Source organism: Poromitra crassiceps (genome assembly GCF_964638095.1).
Source record: "Poromitra crassiceps genome assembly, chromosome: 4".
Taxonomy (NCBI): domain Eukaryota; kingdom Metazoa; phylum Chordata; class Actinopteri; order Beryciformes; family Melamphaidae; genus Poromitra; species Poromitra crassiceps.
This window is the reverse complement of record NC_139626.1, coordinates 2,211,742-2,228,686: the sequence shown is the minus strand read 5'-3', so window position 1 is coordinate 2,228,686 and position 16,945 is coordinate 2,211,742. Positions and strand designations below refer to the sequence as shown.

The 16,945-nt window shown below is 43.6% G+C and overlaps 1 protein-coding gene across 1 annotated transcript in view; it reads left to right on the top strand.

The window, feature by feature from the left end:
• Positions 1-208: 208 nt before the first annotated feature.
• Positions 209-16,945, top strand: part of LOC310774974 (uncharacterized protein) — a gene marked incomplete at its 5' end in the record, with an annotated part of 43,222 nt that continues 26,485 nt past the window's right edge. The window contains 14 exons of the mRNA XM_083635060.1: positions 209-282; positions 384-437; positions 1,303-1,383; positions 1,504-1,592; positions 1,687-1,723; positions 1,895-2,016; positions 4,560-6,499; positions 6,773-7,490; positions 7,844-7,917; positions 9,720-9,906; positions 10,125-10,182; positions 12,924-13,504; positions 14,217-14,317; positions 14,722-14,809. Coding sequence (XP_083491186.1) covers positions 209-282; positions 384-437; positions 1,303-1,383; positions 1,504-1,592; positions 1,687-1,723; positions 1,895-2,016; positions 4,560-6,499; positions 6,773-7,490; positions 7,844-7,917; positions 9,720-9,906; positions 10,125-10,182; positions 12,924-13,504; positions 14,217-14,317; positions 14,722-14,809 — 4,204 coding nt within the window. The remainder of the gene's footprint in view (positions 283-383; positions 438-1,302; positions 1,384-1,503; positions 1,593-1,686; positions 1,724-1,894; positions 2,017-4,559; positions 6,500-6,772; positions 7,491-7,843; positions 7,918-9,719; positions 9,907-10,124; positions 10,183-12,923; positions 13,505-14,216; positions 14,318-14,721; positions 14,810-16,945) is intronic.

Sequence of the window (16,945 nt, the reverse complement as noted above, 5' to 3'; positions counted from 1 at the left end):
TGCAGTAACGTTAAATCACCCGGAATATGTAACTGACAGAATGTCTGTAACTTGCTTCTTAGATAACACATTATAAATTGCTATATTTGGATAACATTAATTGGTAAGCTTAGTGAACAATATCAAGCTGTAAACGTATGCCATGACTGTCAAAGGCAACATATATTATTGTTGAGACCCTCTGTGTGCAGCTTTTGAAAACACAAACATGAAAAGCCCAAAGGCTGCAGATGTCAGAAGGGGGATCGCAGTCCTATGGGAGACCCTGCAGTGTCCTATATGGTGAGTAGCGTTCAGACCAGGATGCTTTATCAAATGAGTAAAAATGATTATTTTTGTGATAAATGACATTGTCATTTGTGCTTACTTTGTTTAATGTGTAGCCTGGATTTAATGACCACACCTGTATCTACAAAGTGTGACCACCAGTTTTGCAAGTAAGTAGCCCACATATCTCACTGATTGTTTGTTTTCTTAAAGTCGAGCTGAACCCAAAAATGACTTCTTTTCTTTTAGTTCAAATACCTGGGTATGCAGTGCACCTATGTATGCAAACAAAATCACAACAATCTAATTTCTTTAGTTTTTCACACTTTTTCACATCAAAAGTTCATTTTTCAAGATTTCATTGATAACAGTAATGTACAGTTTGCTGACGTCACCTAGTACTATCAAATTTCTACCCCATTTCAACCAATCATATCACGACATGCAGCTGTCAATCAAATCTTCATTTCAGGATAATTTTCTCTTCCAAATGAAGTCGAAAATGGCGCCTAGTGCCTGTCATCTGGCAGAATTCCTATCCCATAAACTAACTACTAACTTGGCCAATTGTTAGAAACATGAACAAAAAACAAAAACTATAATCTCTAAGAATATCTCCAATCTCCAGATATCCCTGCATTCCAGGGATATCGTATTTACTCTCCGCTCGGCAACACGAAGGCAGCTGGCTGCCTGCGGCTCGCTGAGCTCCACTCAGCCACTAACCTCCCGTCAAAAGGCTCTTCCCGAGGGGAGCGCCACAACACACTGAATCCCACTCGATTTGGAGGCGGAACACGCCAGGATTGGCCAAAACCCAATCCAGTCCCCAGAATTGTCAAATAAAATCATCGACATGATACTATGACCCGCCACTCAACCTGTCATCTTAGACAAACTATGTTTTCAGTCTGAAACGGACTCATTATGCACGTGACGAACAGGTTCAGTTCGACTTTAAATATATTCATATTTTAATATTGATTTTTTTTACATTTACTTGTCAGTAATGTATATCTTTTTCTCTTTCACAAGATTTTGTCTGAAAAAGCTGTTGGACAACGCCACAAAGAATGGGACCAGCTGTCCAGTTTGCAAGACCAAGATTACTAAAAGGTTGGGCATGATGATGAGCTGATAGTGTAACATTTGATAAAGTCACATCAAGTTTACCGTTTTTTTTAATACTTGCATCATGATGGTGAAATAAGTGTGTGGTTTTTGTCTTTATTACAGGAGTTTGCAGGAGAGCCCTGGGTTTCAGAGACTTGTAGCAGGATTACAGGACATGATACAGGCCTATGAACAGGACACCCACATCAACTGTAAGGCTCCATTACCGACTTCTTAGAATGCAGAACTGACATATAGCATTGACTTCCATGGCATCACCTAATAACATTACTTTTACTTTTTCAGACTTTACTGGGATGGCCCAGCAAAGAAATCAGCCAATGTAAGGAAATAAGATCAAACTTTATTGTCCGTTTCCACGAAAATTAGATCTAAATAATCTAAATTCTACATTTATTCTACGTCGTTGCAAATAATACATTTATTCACTCAACTACAATCTTGGCTGATATTGTAAATAGATTGGTTGTCGTGTGTCTTTTTCTCTACCCAGTGTCACAGAGGCTGAAGTTGAAGAACATCCTTCATCATCTGGAGATGCATCTGGCACTGGCCTTGACAATGGCAAAGGTGATGACCATGATCTTCCAAGGTCTCACTCCTCAACTACAGCAGGTAAAATGCTAAACTCGGCAATAATTTAAAGTCAAGTCAAGTCAAGTCAAGTCAAGTCAAGTTTATTTGTATAGCACATTTCATACACAGAGGCAATTCAAAGTGCTTCACATAAAATGGTTGACAGGAAAATAAAATAAAAGAAGAGAGTAAAACGGACATTTAAAAGCATCACAACAAAACTTAAAAAAAAGAGTATAAAAAGTGTATTACAGGAAAATAAACCAAAAGAAGAAATAAAATGGACATTTAAAAGCATCACAACAAAACTTTAAAAAAAAAGAGTATAAAAAAGTGCAATAGGCAGCAGGCGCAGCAGTTGCAGAAAGAGCTAAAACTTATAGAGATCTCATTGGGTTTGCATAGTAGCTGTCAGCAGTTAAAGGCGACGGTAAACATAAAAGTCTTTAGTCTATTTTTAAAAGTAAGTAAGGTTGGGGCAGATCTGAGGTCTTCAGGCAATTTGTTCCAGCTAGCAGAAGCATAGTGGGTAAATGCAGCCTTCCCGTGATTTGATTTGATCCTAGGGACAGTTAATAAGCTGGACCCTGTTGACCTAAGAGTTCTAGATGGTTCGTAGCGTGGGAGCAATTCAGCTATGTATTTTGGGCCTAGGCCATTGAGTGATTTATAGACTAATAACAGTATTTTAAAATCTATTCTCTGACACACTGGCAACCAATGTAAGGACTTAAGAACTGGAGTGATATGATCAGCTTTCTTAGTCTTCGTTAGTACTCTAGCAGCAGCATTCTGAATGAGTTGAAGTTGCCTAAGTTCTTTTTTGGAGAGACCAGAAAAAAGGCTATTGCAGTAGTCTAACCTACTATAAATGAAGGCGTGAATTAGTTTTTCTAGATCCTGTCTGGACATGTATCCCCTAATTCTTGCTATATTTTTAAGATGATAAAAAGCAGATTTTCTAATTGACTTAATGTGGGAGTTAAAGTTGAGATCGGAATCAATAATAACTCCAAGATTTTTGACTTGATCCTTAGGCTTCAGGGATCGAGACTCAAGGCATGCAGTGATTTTAAGCCTTTGTTCTTTGGGGCCAAACACGATGACCTCAGTTTTGTCTTTGTTTAGCTGTAGGAAATTCTGGCACATCCAGTTATTTATTTGATCAATGCACTGGCACAATGATTCTATGGGGGCATAGTCAGCTGAGGAAAGAGTTATATACAACTGAGTGTCGTCTGCATAGTTATGATAGGCTACTTTGTTTTTTTGCATAATTAGGCCTAGAGGGAGCATATAAAGGTTGAAGAGAACGGGCCCCATAATGGATCCTTGAGGCACCCCACAGGTCATCCTAGTTAGGTCAGATGTGTAATTGCCAATGGAGACGAAGTACTTCCTGTCTTGAAGATAGGACTTGAACCACTGGAGGACCGTACCCGATAGCCCAACCCAGTTTTCCAGTCTGTCCAATAAAATTGAGTGGTCAACAGTGTCAAATGCAGCGCTAAGATCCAGTAGCACTAGAATCGAATTTTTGCCTGAGTCTGTGTTCATTCTGATGTCATTTATGACTTTAGTAAGCGCGGTTTTGAAACCGTGCCATTTTGAACTAAATGCCATTTTGCCATTTTGAAACCAGTGTAGATTACATGAGAATGTTTTGGTACCACTGCCTACAGTATTTAAATGGAAGAATGAAACATCATTCAAGACAACCTCCTTATTAGGGCATTGGTTCCCAAATGGTGGTCCCCGCAGAGTTTTTCTTTTTTTTCTTTTTTCTTTTACAGACAACAGTTTTTACATACACATTAACCCTGAGCAGTTGCCGGATTGGGCCGACTTTTGGAAATATCGCGATATTTGGGAAACATCACAATTTTTAACATTTACTTTCAGAGGCTGCAGCAGGCTCAGTTTTTAAAGCCAGAGTGAAGTTTCTGGTATCTTATAAAACTAGAAGACTTAAGGAATGGATTTGTATCAAACATGTCATACTAGCTTGTCAGGAAAGTAGCTAAATAACACTCCAAAGTTAGGCTAAATTTTGGTGAGGGAAAAAACTTTTTCATAGGGGTCCTCTTTTTCACAGCCTAATGTTGGCAGGGGTGTGTGTGTGTGTGTGTGTGTGTGTGTGTGAGTATCTGTGTGTGTCCATTTTGAACCAGCTAGTAGCCTTATATTGTTATTTAGTTCATCTGCTGCTTTTAGTTCATCTGCTGCTATTGCATGGTTATCAGCTAATTTTATTTTATTGGGGGGGGGGTATACGCAGTGGAAGTGGTCCCTGGGAAATTTGGTTTGGTACGTAGTGGTACTTGGTCGGGAAAGTTTGGGAACCCCTGTATTAGGGTATAGGCCAGGGTGATCTATGCCACAGAATACCCTCAGTGAAAGGCTCAGTTTTTGAGGGCGAGTACAGAATTACTTGCCGTGTGTGTGTGTGTGGGGGGGGGGGGGGCGGTCATGCCTTTTTTTTTGGAAGGAAGAATCACCCCACTTACATACATTTCCCATTGTATTTGGAAAGTGTTCTAAAAGATTAACTAGTTGTCATTCCCCTCTTGTTTTCTCTTCAGATCAGCGTGGATTTTCAAGGCTCATGGGTCTTGAAGACTCATGTCCTTTGACCACAGAGAACGAGGGCCTGGATAGTGGCCTTAGAGATGCTCCACCAACTTCAGAAAATAAAATGAACAGCCCTACTGTAGATGGTTTGGGTTGGTTCCAAACAATCTCAGAAGTTGTGGAAAAGGAAACATCACAACACAAAATGAAAGGCAAAAAGAGAATTGCCCAAGTTGAGAATCCCTCAGCTCATCCAATTCCTGATGAGAAACAACACCAACCCCTAAGAAAGTCTCCAAGGAGCAATCAAAAATATTTGGAACGTGACAAAATTCCTGAGCAAAGACAAAAGGAAAGTGTAGAGAAAGTCTCTGAGTGGCTCATGAAAGTTCCACCAACTCAAGAAAATTCAGAGTTAAAAGATACTACTGAAGGTATTCTTGGTTCAGAATACTCCACTTGTTTTACAGAAAGCTCTCCTTCAGGCTCAGCAACAGAAGTCCACAATAGTGAAGTGAATCCTAAGAGAGAGGTGCGTAGGAAAACCCTCGAAGAGCAGGTGTTCGGGCCGATCTACAAGCGAGAGCGAAAAGGGAACAGGATCACCTCTCCAGCACTACGAAAGAAACCGCAAAATAGGAGAAAGAACAGTAACGATAAACTCACCCCTGCTGATTCGATCAAGAAATCCAGCTCTGAAGATAAAAATGACAGATCTTTAGAGGAACAGCCACACATAAGAGAACAAATTAATGACACCACTATTTTAAAAGAAACAGAACAGATCATGGCCATGGACTTACATGATGACATGAATAGCACAGACGGATGCGGTGGAGAGTTGAATAATTTGCCAGAGAATGACAATAACAGCAAAGATGAAGTGGACAGTCCTGTGTTTGATGTTGGGGTAAATCAACCAGAAAGAAAGTCAAAGAAAAGGATGGCTAACTCTTTGTCGTGTGTTGATAGTGATTTGGAAGAACAAGCAAACGCAAATCTGGAAAGTACAGCTTTGTACTGGAAGAGGACTGGAATGAAGAAAATTAAAAATGCTAAGCCAGATAAGGGCAAATCTTTTAGAGCGCCTAAGCCCCTTGTTCTGGTTGGTGTTCGAGAAGGAGAATGCAGTCCAGTTGAGATACCCAAGACTAAACCAAGGTCAGACGAAATACAGGTTCAAATTGAGAATTACCCTAGTAGTGAGGACTTGGGAAGCCCAGTCATGAGGAGCACCAGGAGAAGAAGAAGACTTCAGCTCTTCACTGAGGAGGTCCAGGAGAGTCGCAAGAAAGCTCCAAAAAACACAGAGGTCGTTAAACCTGACAAAGACAGTAAAGTGATGACACAATCTGAGCAAGCTAGTACCTCGGACGATGTGACGACACACCCAAATGGAAACATGGCAAAGTTGGCTAAAATAAATGGATGCGTTTGTGATGATGATATTGGAGGAATTGAGAAAATGGAGTCTAGCGAGAGTATTTGTTTGAGAGCAAAAGAAGCCAATACCCGTCTTAAAGAGTCTATTACTGAAGTTCCAAACACTGAAACTCCTTGTGAAGCTACTGCTGCTTGTTCTGTACCAATCTCAAGTTTTAGAAGTCCAACTGAAGCAACTGTGGTGGACCCGGCCCTTGAAAGTGTCACTCCAGCAAATCCATCCCCAAACAATGCTCGACTTGAAAATGTTCAATTGGAGGCTTCAGCATCTCAGGCTAAATGTGTTGAAATGGACCAAGAGGAGGACAGGGATGACAGTGAGTTGGACACAGAGCAACTGCTTAAGAGCTTCAAAGCCGCTAAAAGGAAATCTTTCCTTCTCTGTGGTCCGAACACAAAGAGGAGCCATCTTGGTTTGGACACAGAAAATCTGCAAGTACCTGAAAGGGAAGAGAACTGTGTTGTTGGTCCTGGAATCAAACCTGCAACAACTCTGGGATCTTCCAGAGTAAATGAAAACGCATCTTGTAGTGATCTGATCACCCCCACTAAATCACCCATCCATAATACACAGAAGCCAAGACTGAATCCTGAAATGGAACTAAAGGCAACGAGTACTGTCAAATCAGATCAAGTGGTGGTGGATTTCCCTGAAAGCAGTAAGTCAATTGAGGATAGTGCTGTAAACGGTCTCTCCGGGAATAGTCATAGTAGTTTCCTCAGTCCTAATAAAGTGGCCAAATCTCAATTAGAACGTCCCCATCTTTCTTCTGCCTACCAGGCAGTCAATTCCATGCTGCTCTTCACACCCTTGTCTGGGGACGTTGTGCAAAATGAGCCTCAGGTGTCTTCACAGCATTCTCAAACCACAGAGAATCAACTGGACGCTACCAAGAGGCAAACTGGGGAAATAAAGCAGACCGGCCGAAGACGCAGTATTTCACAAGACGGTGCAGCTGTCACTGAAAAACCTTGTACAGAGAACACCGTTGAACATGTGGCCAACGCAGAATCCTTAACCCCCGACGGCCTCGTTTCACCAGTCGTGCAAATGGTCCACGAAGTTATGGCAGATGGCCAAAGTAGCGCGGCGCTTAGTGCCCATTCCCCCATCAAGAACAGCACAAGGAAGAGGAGAAGGGCTCAAAGACTCGACTCTTCATCGGAGTCGGACTGCAGTGTCGTGGAGGAGCAGCTGCCCACTTTAGCTCAAATTTTCAAAACTTCTGTTCATCCATCTACGGTAGAGCAGGACTCTTCCTGCTTGCTTGATGACCATGCTCCGTGTCAGGGAGAGTCCAGCCGAGCCCTCGGTCATGAACATGCACGTGTTGAAGTTGATGCAGCAGAGGAGTTGAGCCACCCACCTGCATGCCCAAGTCCTGACTGCCCAAGTTCTGACTGCCCAAGTCCTGACTGCCCAAGTCCTGACTGCCCAAGTCCTGACTGTATTCATTCCAGCCAAGGATCTGTGGACTTGTTTGGCACACCAGATGAATGTAAGTCGATTTTCATGATTTTCTTTATTATTATTTTTTTTCCCCCTTTTCCTCAAAGGCTAAATGTTTAGGGACTTTGTTCAAAGGAAGCAGCCTATTCCCTGACACAGAATATTGTCTGGACTAGATTTTGGATAGTGATTTAGAGAGTGAATGAATGTCTGCCAACACTGCTGAGATGCCCTTGAGCAAGGCACTGAATCTGCTCTGTACATGCTGATCTGCAAAAGGAGGTGCATGCTGTATTTCCTCACAACTGTGTGTCTGTGTCTTGGGAATGGGATTCTATTACTCAGTGTTTGGACCCAAGCATTCAGACACAAAGCTATTCAATTATTTCTTATTCTTTCTAGGCGATGTCCCAGTAAGTTACACCGCTGTTTCCATGGACTCATCACAATTGGCAAGCGAAGTCCTTGTCACACAGGTAAATATGATTATGCTCTGAAGTCCTTGTCACACAGGTAAATATGATTATGCTCTGAAGGATTTTCTTTTGTTTTATTCATTGTTGTAAAAATGCAGCTTGGGTTTTGAAAAATTGCATCTAATCCAGTTTATGAAGAGTCTTCTGAACTACCAATGGCTTTTGTCGAAGCAAATAGATTTTCCATCATGTCGAACATTAGAAATTGCAAATCTACCTCTTTGCATCTTCAGCATTATTCGTCTGCAGTGCCGGCTTTCAATTATGCATTGTCACGTTACGGCCTACAGAGGGCAGCCACTGCATTTCCCCCGACCGAGCTGTCTGTTCCTGGATGACAGACTACCAAGCTCAGTAAAAATGTCCCCCTCAGCAGCTTTCTAAATTGCATTTCATTTACGTTGGAGGAAATGCCGCCTAGGAGATGATTCTTGTTTTCCACCCCATCCATCTTCCAGTATTCTCACTTTGATCTGTCGAGTGTATTTGACTTGGAGTTGGAGTTTAACACTGTGGGGCTTCGAGAGGGCTGTTTTTACACACAGCTGAGCATACAGTGTTGGTGTACAGTGGTGTTTGTGCGCACGTGTGTGTGCGTGCAAATGAGTTAATCTAGCTGCAGTTGTATCAATGAATGAATCAACGGGTGGTACTCGCACTGTTGATTTATAGTGATTAGCGAAGCAGTGAAACACACGCATACGACTCTGATGCTGGTTGAATGGTCAGTCAGGATGCCCAGTGAGATATGAGCTCCAGTAAACCATTCATATACCCGGATGGCTTTGGCTGCTTTGGGGCGCCGTGAGATTTCTTTCAAATCAGCCCCAAGAGCTGTTGTTTTTTTCTCTCTCGCTCGCGCTTTCTCTCTCAGCTCTTTCATACACTCTATATATCTCTGATTCTCTGGCAAACACACACTAAGGACTACATCTCAACAAGTCATGTGACTTCATGCCATGTGTTTGTCATGTGACTTTTCTTGTGTGGATTTATTTGCCAGTCAGAGTTACTTCCTGCTGCATTCATTACAACTGATGATGGTGTTTGGATGAACACCGAAATGTCTTGTTTTTACCTTTTTAATCCAGTGTTTAAAAAAAATAAATTCTGTTAAAAAATGAAGTCCCATATTCTCCACAACAACAAGCTGTCTCTGGCATAGAAAATGCATCCCAGATCCATTTTACGACTGTGAATGTGGTTCCTTTCCTAGTTGATGATTGTTACTGTTTTCCCATATCTGTGCAACTGTTACCGCATTCATGACAACTCGGCCCGCCGGAGGTTTCAACACGGAACCTCCGCCCTGGACAGATTTGTGTTCACGCTGCACCTCCCGCTCGGGGGGAAAGCCCAAACTGCAACCCGCGTTAGCATGGTAGCTACCTACTAGCGAACAATGCTAACCGAACATGCTGAATGCTGAATTTCACACAGAGCGAAACACAGATGATACAAACAAATATGAAACGTTAACATAACATAATTAAGAACTCAACTTGTGTGTTAAAACGTCAACAAACGTCTTTATAATAATTCTGTGATTATCATTAACGATGCAAGTAGCCATTTTGATGTGGCTGTGACGTCAACTCGGAGAAACCGGAGCTCTGAATGATACCCGAATTTCCGAGCTGTAATTCTGGCCTGGACGACCGTTCAATTCACTTTTTACAGGTCGGAACCCATTTTTTCCGGCGTTCCGAGTTGTCTTGAACGGGGTATGAGTCCCTCTGTTTTGTGTAGCCGAAGTGTCGTCGCGGCGGCGGCATTCATTTCCCTCTGAATCCCTCTTTCAGCAAAAAATGGCAATGCAGGAGGAGCTAGTGAGGCTGGAGAAAATGATGGCTCTGGTGTCAGAGGTGCTTCACGAGAAGGAGAGCAGTCCTGCTCTGGTGTCAGAGGTGCTTCACGAGAAGGAGAGCAGTCCTGCTGACAAAGTCCCCTCAGAAATCCCATTGATACATCGAAGCCGCAAATCCACAGGTACACAAGACGATGACACTTTGTAAATATACCAGTATCAGACAGTAAAATTGTGTATTATAGAGTTTTCTCAATACGTTCTCTGCCTCTTTCACACGTGGAGGGATGAGATATCAGTGACCTCAAACTCATGGTACAATAAAGTCGTGGATCAGATGACTCTTATCAAGTGTGTGTGAAGAGCTGCCCTGAACCTGATGGTGGTTTTGTCTCCGTAGGCCGTAACGTCCACTCGCCTCTTCCATGTGACCAGGGCACAAGCCAGAGTTCAGACAGGTAATTTAAGTCTTAAAGAGAATGGTGCAGGTTGGAGACCACATTGCATTCATATGTGGAAGGGGTATATAGCAATGGTATTTTTTTTTTCAAACACACAGCTGCGTTTAGACTAGTTTTTGTAACCAGCAGGGGGCACTGGTCCATTTCATGGAACTACCACTTGTGATGTCACAGGGATGCAAACTAGTCACCTTTAGGTGACAGTCACATTTTTTAGCCCAGAATATGAGGATTTCTGAGTGGTTTTATGTCTGGTATCTCCTGGTATCTCAGGGACTCCAGATGGAAAGTAGCCTATGGCTAAATCTGTTGCAAAGCATCTCTTCCCCTATGGGGTTGAATGTTTTTTGTATATGTCCCTGCCAAATAAACTAAAAAAATAAAAAATCTGTCACCTTTTTTCACTCTCCATGACTTTGCATCCCTGTGTCAGCCCCAGCAGAACATTCTCCTCTTGTGATGTCACTCCTGTTGTTATGTCACACGCCCATTTATAAAATGCCACCTTTTCCTCCATATTTATACCCTGGGGGGGGAATCTTTGTCTTTTTTGAGTATTTTCACTGTAATCATGAGCCCAAAATGTCAATTCAGATTTTTTTTTACCTGCACCATGCTCTTTAAGTGAGGAGTTCAGTTACCACTGCATACAGTTGTTGTTGTTTTTGTTTGTTTGTTTTGTGCCTCTCTCCACTTGGCTGGTCAGTTAAGTCTGAGTTCCACTTGCCCCTACCTTAGCATGTTTTCACTGGCCCAAAAGGCAAAAATGAAAATAACCAAATCAAATAATTTCTGGGGTTTTTTTTTACTATAAAATGGCATGTTCTTTAAAGTTCTTAATTTCTTAAACCAGCAGCAAAATGTTTTTTTGTTTGTTTCTGGATAAATTTGGAATGCTTGATTTTTAACAACTCTGTAAAATTACAACATATACATTGTATAGATTTGACCTTCTTGCCTTCATGGATGAACCCTCTTAACCAACTGATAGACGCTCTATTGTAAATGTAACCGGCATGAAAAAACGTACGCCTGTATGCTTTGCCAGCATACAGGTGTGTGCATCAGGTGTGTATTTGTGGTCAAGCATACAGGTGTGTGCATCGGGTGTCTGTGGTCAAGCATACAGGTGTGTGCATCGGGTGTCTTTGTGGTCAAGCATACAGGTGTGTGAGGTGAGTCGGCCCGTTGCTGAGCTCGGAGGCAAAGAAAAAGGCCTAATCGAATGAGAGATACGAGCGGAAACCTTTTGGGAACTTGCCCAACTTGGGCAAGTTACTGACCGATCAACTGTCCACAGTTATTAGCTCTGAGCCATCGGGCAATCCTTTTTGTCAAACTCATACATAACATGAACAGACTTAATGAGCCCTCTTCCCTTCCTCAGAGGGCTGTACATTTTAAATGGCGCTACGTCTCAGCAATACGGCCGTATTAAGCGGAACAATAACTCGAGCAAGTAGCATGTAATTGCTCTCTCCGCGCGCCTGTAACTGAGAGAGGAAGTTAGCTTAGCGTCTGTGTGTTAGCTAGTCTCTCCGCGCGCCTGTAACTGAGAGAGGAAGTTAGCTTAGCGTCTGTGTGTTAGCTAGTCGCTCCGCGCGCCTGTAACTGAGAGAGGAAGTTAGCTTAGCGTCTGTGTGTTAGCTAGTCTCTCCGCGCGCCTGTAACTGAGAGAGGAAGTTAGCTTAGCGTCTGTGTGTTAGCTAGTCTCTCCGCGCGCCTGTAACTGAGAGAGGAAGTTAGCTTAGCGTCTGTGTGTTAGCTAGTCTCACCGCACGCCTGTAACTGAGAGAGGAAGTTAGCTTAGCGTCTGTGTGTTAGCTAGTCTCACCGCACGCCTGTAACTGAGAGAGGAAGTTAGCTTAGCGTCTGTGTGTTAGCTAGTCTCTCCACGTGCCTGTAACTGAGAGAGGAAGTTAGCTTAGCGTCTGTGTGTTTAGCTAGTCCTGTTCTCTCAGGGTGATGCATCTCAAGAGGACAGGCGGCTCATCTGGCTAATGAAGCCACAATCTGCTTTATGCTGTGGAGAATAAAACAGTCATTAGTGACTCCATCTTATCTGTCATTTAGAGCACTTAGAGGGAAACTTGTGTTGCCACGGTAACTTATCTCTCCCGCTTGACGGCACCCCCCCCAACCTCTTGCCTCGCAGGGTTCTAAGTGCTGTCCTCTGGGGGAGAGAGAGAAGGAGAGATGGAGAGAGAGAAGGAGAGATGGAGAGAGAGAAGGAGAGATGGAGAGAGAGATGGAGAGATGGAGAGAGAGAAGGAGACATGGAGAGAGAGAAGGAGAGATGGAGAGAGAGAGGGAAGATGGAAACATGGAAGGACTTGGATTATATGAGGCACGAATTTGCTCTTGAAGTTAAAAAGGCATATATTCGTTGAGAACATTGGTGAAATTGTGAAGAATGGCTTGCACTGGAGTTTCTGACAAGGTTTCACTGAGGCGTTATCATTTGGGTCCAGGTAATTTGACTGTAGGCACGCTGCCAGTTGTCTGTGTTATTGGAGTTTTGTAGCTCCAGAGAGTTGTGAGCAGAGAGATAAAACGAGAAGAGCGTTAAAAGAGAACCAAGGAAAAGAACTTGCAAAACTTTAAATGATATGTAAAATAGCTTGTCGTCTACGGACAATCGATCACCTCATCAGATGAAGCTCTTGTCTACACCATGTCGGCTCTTTCCCTTCAGGGGTCTACAAAGGTTGATGTTCTGTTCTCCCTCCTCTCCCCAGGGTCGCTGCTGCAGACGCAGGGAGAGACCCTCCTCTCCCCAGGGTCGCTGCTCCAGACGCAGGGAGAGACCCTCCTCTCCCCAGGGTCGCTGCTCCAGACGCAGGGAGAGACCCTCCTCTCCCCAGGGTCGCTGCTCCAGATGCAGAGAGAGACCCTCCTCTCCCCAGGGTCGCTGCTCCAGATGCAGAGAGAGACCCTCCTCTCCCCAGGGTCGCTGCTCCAGATGCAGGGAGAGACCCTCCTCTCCCCAGGGTCGCTGCTCCAGATGCAGAGAGAGACCCTCCTCTCCCCAGGGTCGCTGCTCCAGACGCAGGGAGAGACCCTCCTCTCCCCAGGGTCGCTGCTCCAGACGCAGGGAGAGACCCTCCTCTCCCCAGGGTCACTGCTCCAGACGCAGGGAGAGACCCTCCTCTCCCCAGGGTTGCTGCTCCAGACGCAGGGAGAGACCCTCCTCTCCCCAGGGTCGCTGCTCCAGACGCAGGGAGAGACCGCAGTGCAGCGCCGCCTGCTTCAGGAGCACCTGCTGGCCTTGGTGCCACTCAGCCCAATCTGCCAACACATGGCAGTATTGCAGGGATGGGTAAGGCTGCTGGTGTTGATTATTATATATATATATATATATATATATATATATATATATATATATATATATATATATATATATATATATATACATTACACACATATATATATATGTGTGTATATATATAATATTATTATTATATAATCTATATTATATTATATTACATTATTCATACAGTGGTGAATAATGTCACTTCCACCCTGCGGAGAAACCATTCTTTCGATCTCTAGCCGGAGCTCCTGACCATAGTGAGGGTCAGAAATGAAAAATGAGCAGGAAATGAAAAGCTTTGCTTTGTGGCTCAGCTCTACGAAGACTCCTGATCGCAATGCGAGCCTGGCCAGTTCCATATCTGTTTTGAAGACTCATTAGCAATGTGAGCAAAATCATTTAATGCATCCTGGTGTGATTGGATGAAAAAGTCACACAAACAAGTGTAATCATATCCTGTTTTTCCAATTAGATCGTGTTTAGTCAATAGCAAGGGAAGAGAAACATGATCCAAGGTATAAACTGGGAATAGTAACATTTTGATATTTTTAAACAGTCTCTTTCCATTTGATGTTTTTCAAGATTTTTTCAATTTTATGGTTTCCAAGATTTGGTTCTCCAACTACAGTGCCACTTGTGGCTCAGCTCTTGTGTGTGTGTGATTGGACTGGTCAGGTAATTGTCGCCGATTCGTCCTGTATTTTGTTATTTTCCCCAGTGGTGCAGCAGTCCATCCAGAGTGTAAGAGGCAGTGGAGCTGCCCAGACGTCAAGTTCTAAATTGGTGCTGGTGTCGTCAGGATTATGCTCAGATGAACAGGTGCGAAGCACGAGAAACAAACAAGGTTTGGCCAATGAACTGTCTGATCTATTACCGTTCTACAGCAAGAAGATTAGCCACACCTGTGTGTGTGTCCATTACGTGTTTGGGTTGCCATGTAGCCTTTTTGTAGGCAGTAAAAAAGCGCTTAGTCTAGTAGTCTCAAAAGTGTGAGCAAATGCACCATAGAGTAGATACTATTCACCACCATCTTGCTGCACAGTGTTAACTTGATCAGAATTGATTTGACGAAAAGCTGGTGTCACCCTTAAAAATCGATGTTGAGCACCTCGCCTTACATTGTGAGGTACACTAACCAATCCCATCTTGTGGTCTATAGGTTATGGTAAAGAAGTATCTTGTGGTCTATAGGTTATGGTAAAGAAGTATCTTGTGGTCTATAGGTTATGGTAAAGAAGTTTGCCAAGAGAGTTGGTGGTCGTGTGCTTTCCCAGATGAGTGGAAAGGTGACACATGTCATAATGTGCACAGGTAAGTCTGCACATGTTTTGTGTATCGAATCCACATGTGAGGATACAGTACATCATATCATTGTCCTTCAGTTAACATTGTAACTTGGTGAACTCATCCATTGGGCCATTCATTATGATATGTTTATTATAATTATTATTATAATATATACAGTAGATACAATAGATACAGTCGGTCTGTGTGGGGACGCCCACAAAATGTTGCTACGGCTGGCGCACGAGGCTAGACAGTGGGGTAAAAACCCCCCCATATATCTCAATGGGCTGACTTACCAAAGGACGGTGCTGCGGCTCTGCACCTCAGGATTTGGTATTCAAAAGCAGGTACATAGTCTGTTCAGATGTTACGTTCACCGCGGGGGTTGAATCCCTGATCCTGTCTGCCTGGGCTGGGCTAGCAGCTAAATGCTAACTCTGCTGCATTGGAAGAGCGGGAGGATTTCCCCCACACTGATCCATTGAACACGCGTCTATGATGAGACGCCGCCTGAATCTATGGTTCACAATGAGTCTGATAGAGCGTTTACTTTTCCAGAAGCTTTTCTCTTTACATTTAGTTACAGAATAATTCAGGCACCTTTAAATAGTCTCACACCCACACACAGTCTCTCCTGCGTTAATTCGCTTAATTACCTTCTCTGATAGATTATTTTTAATTTCAAAGTGTGCTGTCTCCCAAGCAACGTATTAACTAGCACTGTGTTAAAGAAGCCACTTTAATGGCAACTGTTTCCTGGGCAACCAAAAAATGGGAACTTTGGGGTTGTTTGTCTTTTGTGTTTAAAGGTTGGAAAGGGGGAGGCGATGTCTCAGTCTTAGTCATTAGCGCAAAATCGTTTCAAATCATTAGGAATGAAATTATATTTGAGCGGCAGCGGCAACGTGCTCTCCACTCTGGTGTAGCATTCGAGTCAAATGTAATTACTTAGTCCCTGAGGCGGAAAACAACACAACCACGAGGTACATCTGTGAAGCTATTTTTAATTCCGTTGAGAATCTTAGCTGTAATCTGCAGTCAACCAAGGAGAGTTAGAAGAGAAGGTTGGTGGAATGAAAACACATCTCCTGTCAAAACATGAGCCGTCTTATACACATTATTGGAGCCTGCCATCTTAAAGATGCAATGCTATGTGAACTGAAGTGAGGCTGGTCGATGGCTGTGCCACAACGAGGATCAACCCAGCAGTATCAGCCTGATCACAACGAGGATCAGCCCAGCAGTATCAGCCTGATCACAACGAGGATCAACCCAGCAGTATCAGCCTGATCACAACGAGGATCAACCCAGCAGTGTCAGCCTGATCACAACGAGGATCAACCCAGCAGTATCAGCCTGATCACAATGAGGATCAGCCCAGCAGTGTCAGCCTGATCATAACAAGGGTCAGCCCAGCAGTATCAGCCTGATCACACGAGGATCAGCCCAGCAGTATCAGTGTGATCACAACGAGGATCAACCCAGCAGTATCAGCCTGATCACAATGAGGATCAGCCCAGCAGTGTCAGCCTGATCACACGAGGATCAGCCCAGCAGTATCAGTGTGATCACAACGAGGATCAACCCAGCAGTATCAGCCTGATCACAATGAGGATCAGCCCAGCAGTGTCAGCCTGATCACAATGAGGATCAGCCCAGCAGTGTCAGCCTGATCACAACGAGGATCAGCCCAGCAGTGTCAGCCTGATCACAATGAGGATCAGCCCAGCAGTATCAGCCTGATCACACGAGGATCAGCCCAGCAGTATCAGTGTGATCACAACGAGGATCAACCCAGCAGTATCAGCCTGATCACAATGGCTACGGTTACATGAGGCCTTTTAATTCGAAATGAAATCATTCGAATCAAATCATTCGCATTGATCGTTATTTCCTGCGAGTTTACAAGAGAAAATAGTATCCAATCTCAATTCTCTCTAACTCACTGCGGTCTTTCTGCGCATGCCCGTTTCACTTTTGACTGAAAAATGATGCCTCTAGATTAAAGAAAAGACACTGTGATGTTGACTTTTATGTAAATGTGCGCATTCGTTTCGTTATAGATCATGACTGCCCCGCAGCTAGCTTCACGTTAGCTTGCATGTAACGTTAGCGTCACCACAAGCTTGTGGAGCGCTGCCTGTTGAAGGTAGCCACAAC